The sequence below is a fragment of the Loxodonta africana genome, chromosome 3, assembly GCF_030014295.1.
Source record: "Loxodonta africana isolate mLoxAfr1 chromosome 3, mLoxAfr1.hap2, whole genome shotgun sequence".
Classification (NCBI taxonomy): domain Eukaryota; kingdom Metazoa; phylum Chordata; class Mammalia; order Proboscidea; family Elephantidae; genus Loxodonta; species Loxodonta africana.
In genome coordinates, this window is record NC_087344.1 from 37552796 (window position 1) to 37558795 (window position 6000).

At 55.7% G+C, this 6000-nt stretch overlaps 1 protein-coding gene across 1 annotated transcript in view; it reads left to right on the forward strand.

Annotated features, from left to right (window-relative positions):
* Window positions 1-5235, forward strand: part of TP73 (tumor protein p73) — an 83252-nt gene extending 78017 nt beyond the window's left edge. The window contains exon 14 of the mRNA XM_010593158.3: window positions 887-5235. Coding sequence (XP_010591460.2) covers window positions 887-1222 — 336 coding nt within the window. The 3' untranslated portion in view covers window positions 1223-5235. The remainder of the gene's footprint in view (window positions 1-886) is intronic.
* Window positions 5236-6000: the final 765 nt, after the last annotated feature.

Sequence of the window (6000 nt, forward strand, 5' to 3'; positions counted from 1 at the left end):
ATGGGAAGGACTTGTTGTGCTTGTAGCCTGGGCTCACCTTGAACCAGGACTCACTGTCAGGCCAGCTTTGAGAAATCGGGACACCCGGCTGTTAGGCTAGTGACTCTCAGGGATTGCAGCTCAGTCCCTTGGACCCCCTCCAGGCCCTCTCCTTGCCCCGGCTGAGGCCAGGCCAGAGGCTTCTCCTGCTCATTCTAGCCCAGGGCCTCAGGTCTCAGAGACTCAGGTTGTCAGAGGGGCTGGAGCTAGCTGCTCAGCCTGACTCTCCCCAAGGTGGAGCAGCTAACTCAGGGTGACCATTGTGTATGTGCTACTAACACTGTCCCCGTACCCCGTCCCCAGTGACCCACGGCCAGGGGCTCAGCACTGCCGGCCAACCCGAGTGCAATGTGAACCTTGTCTCCCCCAGCGCAATGCGTTGTGCTTCTGGCGTCTGTGTTGGGTGACTGGGGAGTGAGGTCGAAGTGTGCTTCCAAAGGCAAGGCCGTAGGGCTGCCAAGCTCCAGGGCAGGGGGCAGGTGGCCTCTGGCCTGCTGTGGGGTGCTCAGTGAGCCTGCCCACTGTTCCCACTGGGACAACTCCACCCCACACAGCCTCTAGTGACCCTCTGTTCTCTCCCCTCTACTTCTCCACCCCTGTAAATGTCCCTACTCTGCTCTCAACCACCTAGTTAGGTGGCCCAGACCGGCCCTCCACCCAGGTTCCTCCTAGCCCCTCTGCTTCCCACTTCCTCCAGACTGACTCCCCTCCACCAAGTTCCAGGGCAACAGTGGGTTCTAAGCCCAGGGTGCTGGCCAGCCCCAAGGGGCTCTTGGCTGCCTCATGCCTAGGGCACAAGGGTGGCCCATCCCACTCCAGCGCCCTCACGGTACCACTGCCCTTGCAGGACCTCGGGGCCCTGAAGATCCCAGACCAGTACCGGATGACCATCTGGCGGGGCCTCCAGGACCTGAAGCAGGGCCACGACTACGGTGGCTCGCAGCAGCTGATCCGTGCCAGCAGCAACGCGGCGGCCACCCTTGCAGTGGGTGGCACGGGTGAGCTGCAGCGGCAGCGGGTCATGGAGGCCGTGCACTTCCGTGTGCGCCACACCATCACCATCCCTGGGCGCACCGGGCCCACTGGCCCCGATGACTGGGCTGACTTTGGCTTCGACCTTCCAGACTGCAAGGCCCGCAGACAGGCCATCAAGGAGGAGCTCACAGAGGGTGAGATTCACTGAAGGCCACCAGACCAAGGGACATGCCAGACATGCAGGAGCGGGTGCTTACAGCCAAGCCCCAGAGAGCCTGGATCTCGCTCCTCCTTTTTGTCAGATACTGCCCCCTCGAGGCAGGGCCTCTGGGCTGTGCCTGGGGAGGCAGGCAGCGAGACCTGCCCCACAGCCAGGCCATGCTTCAAAAGGACGTCGCAGACCTTCAGTCACCTCAGGAGACGCTATTGGGTCACCAAGGCACCCAGGGACAGTCTGAATCTCCTGGTGGTAACTTCTGGAACTGCTCTACATGTGGGCTTCCGGGCAGACATGGCCAAGGCTACCCAGATTGGACCGGAACCCAAGCCTGGCCTCCTGTTCTCAGCCTGCTCTTCACCTCCAGCACGGAGCAGAGGCATGGAGAGACGTGAATCTCATCCCTGGCCTGCAGTGGTGGCGTGGGGGGACCTGGGTCACTGGGCCAGCCTCTCAACTTCTCCACTTGTCTTCCTGAGGACTCCCACCTTCTGGGAGAGGCCCTTTGCGATAAAAGGGTCTGCCTTGCTGATGGACTGCCAATGAGTATTTCCTGAGATCCTCTGCTTCTGGATAGCCATGAGCAGCTAGGTGTTGGTGTTGAAGACTTGAGCTGAGAGTTTGTGTGCAGGCCTCTGGGAACACACACACGTGTGTGCACATGCAACAGTGTTGTGCAAAGAAAACACTCATTTTCAGGTGAACGTCCCCAAACTGTGTCTTCACCTCAAGCTGGGCCAGGCACTGCCCCTGCTGGGCTGAGGGCCTATCTGGATCCCCAGCACAATTGAACTCTAGTTCCAGCCCCGCTCCGCACTGACCACCCACTTTCTGCTCACAATGAAAATGAGCGTCTGGCAGGAACTGGAGAGAAGACTGGGGGGAAAGGGATTAGGAGATGCTTGGCCCTGCTGGGGTGTGCAGAAGATTCTGGTGAATCCACAACTGACCAGGTCCCATGCAAAGGCTGCTGGTCATGGTCACCCCTCTTCAGGTGACCCCCCTCAGCTGACAGCATGTCCCCTAGTCTATTGGAAATTGTCGATATTTGATAAAATGGTACCCTTTTCTACATGGCAGGTCAGCTTTTTCTTTAAACCTTCCTTTGCCATCATTCCCCAAGAGCTCAACTAATGCAGTCCCAGCTTCCCCACCCATCAGTGCCAAATGCGCCTGCTCCAGCTGCTGGTCCCCAATGGCTGGTGGGACATGACAGTGTGAGGGCTGTGCATGGGGAGGGATAACCCTGGGTAGGCACTTTTGTTGCCTTGGGGTGTTCTCCACTTGAAGCTCCTCTTCCTATGGCTGCTTTGGTGAGTTGGCAGTGGGTGGCCTTTGTGGGGATGGGGGAGCCCAGCCCCTGGAAATGGCAGGCAGCAGGAAGGCCAACCTGGGGCTCAGAGGCTGGGTCCTGGGGCTCTGCTGGTGTGGCTCCGTGCCCCGCTGGGCCAGCACTGAGGCCTCCTCACTGAAGGCTGTTGTGTTTGGCTGAAGAGTGGCAGGCCTCCTGCGAGGCGCATCCAGAGGTCAAACTCCACACCTTTCCTCATGAAACAGAATGTGCGTATCAGAACGCCAGTTTCTTTGTTAGATTTCCAGTCTCCTTAGGAAGCCAGACATCTGAACGGGAGGAGGTGTCAGTTGTGTTAAAATGTGTTGAAATGTGGCTCACAGGGCAAGCACGCTCTCCATGCCTCAGCTGCCAGCTCCCATGGCAGAGAGCAAAGCCACAAAGCCTCGTCCACCCTCAAACACCCCGATCAGGGTTCAGTTTCCAGGTTAGGACCATGGCATCTTGGAAAATCGCAAGTGTAAGATCACCTGTCTGTACTTATTTAAAAGCAGCAGTTTGTACTGACACAGGTCCATGTGTCCCTCTCTCCTGTCCCTAGTGTGGGCACATCTTTAGAGGAGAGACGGGTTGTCCCGAGATTCGGAGCCACCCAGGTGATTCCAGTTTGCAGGTGAGGCTGAGACACCCTGGGACAACAGAGCCAGTTCATTCCAACTGTGGGGCATGCTCTGACTGACGAGCTCAGGGGAGGTCAGCTTCTCAGGGAGTCACAGATTCCTTGGAGAATTCAGTCTCCCAGGATAACCCACCTGTGTCCAGATAGCCATAGTCTTGGCCACCACAGCAGCTGCAGCCCTAAGGGTTTATAATGAGCTGGGTCTGGCAGTCCTTTGCGTGTACGTCCCCTCACTGCCCACAGCACTGGGGGGTGAGTGTTATTTTCTTGCATCTCACACATGAGGAAACTGAGGCACAGGGAGGCTGTGGTTGCTCTGGGCTTCCAGCCCCATTTGCAGTAGAACTGGATTAAAGCCTGGCGGCTGGCTCAAGGCTGCACACATCGAGACCCATTGGTGCTGCCTCCTACCATTTCAGGAGGCCCCCAAGCCCACTCCTGGGCCCTCTGAAAACCAGTTTGCATCAGGTCAACTCTAACTCGTGATGACCCCATGTTGTGTCAGAGTAGAACTGGGCTCCTTAGGGTTGGTTTTCAGTGGCTGATTTTTCAGAAGTAGATTCCCAGGCCTTCTTCCAAGGCACCTCTGAATGGATTCACACTTCCAACATTTCGGTTAGCAGCCGAGCTCGCTAGCCACTTGCACCACCCAGGGACCCGCAGACCCAGGCTGAGACGCATCTGAATTCCTGGGCCTCCTGTGGATTTGTTTCTTAGCCACGCTCACCCCCGCCACCCCGAGTCTGTCCATTCAGGGGATTTTTACAAGGGCCCTCTTGCGCTCCTGGGAAGAGCTAATAGGGCTGGCAGGCACAGAGCAGGGTGGCCAGGTCTGAAGGGCCTCACCAGATCCCCCAGCCACCCAGCTGAGGAAGGACGCTCAAGAAGGTCCTGCCCAGCAGTCTCTAGAAGGCTCATAGGCTGTGCGCGAGCCTCACGCACTCGTCCGACGAGTTCACACATCCGCTGGCCTTTTCCTATCCTGCTGATGGAGGACCACCTTTGGAGAGAAAAAAAACTACTAGAAGAAACAGTATAAATTTCAACATGGGCAAGAGAAAATGCACGTTGCCAGGACAGTCATCCTTATGAGTTTGAACCCTTGTTCTTTGAAACTCAGGAATCAGGGAAAAGTATGCAAACCTCGATGGCTTGATGCGTTCCCAGTGGTGATGAGGCAGCCCGGAAGTTGCCTGCTGCCCTGTGGCTGGGATGATAAGCCATGTCAAGGACCTCGTGAAGTCTGTAGTGTCAGCCGAGTACAGATGAGGACACGTGGAAAGAGCCACCCACAACTGATTCCAACTCAAAGTCAGTCCGAGGTGCTTTTGGTAAGCAGCCGTGTATCTAACCAGTCTCTCGCCCGTTTCGCCCGTCCCCGTTTCATATCTGCTTTGGCCGCAAAAAAAAAAAAAAATTTTTTTTTTTTTGGCCACCGGGGCCGGTGTGTTGGGGGAGGTTATTTTGCACCAGGTTGCACACCCCCAATGGGAATCGGGCACCCACTGTAATCTGTTGCTTTTACTTCAGGCACACAAACCTACGTTTCTATGTCATTGTCGATAAAGCACTTTAATGCTTTCAGGTTTTTAAAAAGTACCGCCCATGTTTTTCATGTAATCTAATGCTTCTTCAGGCAGTATTAATGGATCTATTCCAACATGGTGAAATTTTTTGGTAATGTAACCTTGGGAAAATGTGTTATTTTTTTAGCTGTGTTTCGGTGGGCCTTTTTGTTTGTGTAACGTAATAAAGCACATATTCTGACGATGGTCTCTGCTGAGTAAAACACTTCCCACAGGCTGGGCACGACCAAATTGCACCCATCCAGGGACTCAGATAACATCACCACCACCAACACTCTAGAAAGGGTGACTCCTCGTGGGCAAGGGCCGCGTGGCAGCCCCACAGGCTCCCACCACCTTACCTAAACTCCTGTTCTAAGAGTCTGCAGGAACCGGCTGCCCTCCCCCTGTGCTGGAGAGGCACCTGCCCAGCCACCCTCCCCCTGCACCTGAGTGCCGTGTTCCTGGCCACAGCTTACATTCCAAAGCAACCAGTGGGCAGACAGGCATTTCTCTGGGCAGAGTGAACTCACCTAACCCCTCTAGAGCCACCTCAAGCCTCTGAGGTAGAGACCCACCATTGATGCTAGATCCAAACCCGGTGAGGCCTGGACAGTCTCAGAATCAGGGCCTTGAAGTGCTTCCACCCTTGGTTTGCATCAAGGACAATGCCACCCAGGAGTCAGGGACCAGGAGGAACGGGACAGGTGATGACTGCCATTTGTGAGTCAGTGCTCACACAGGCTCATTCTGAGCTGGATGGCTCACAGCTCCTCCATCTTGACCTTAGAGGCCTTGGCTTTTACTTCATCCTGCAGGTCCACAGCTGACACTGAGCTCTGGGACGGCCACATGGATGGCACTGAGGGGGAGCTGCCCTCTGGTGACGGCACGTGGCTCTTGCCCTGTGAGCAGCGGGCACGGATGCACAGTTTTAGGGCAAAAGTCAACACTCATCAAGGCCAAAGACACTTGCCTTTTACTGGGGACACTGAGGGGCATGGAGCTCTGGGGTGGGTTAGAAGAACCCATTTTAGGGAGGGAGCTCCCCACCCACCCACCCCTGCGTCTATTTAATGCCCCTGACTCCCCATCCTGGACCATCTCATCTCACCTTCCCATCCCTTTCCCAGAACCTAGATTACATTAAAAGATACTCTTTCTTTCAGGCAGAAGGAATTCACAACATGCCAGTAATTTGGAAGTAGTTATTGCTGTTAGGTGCCATCAAGTC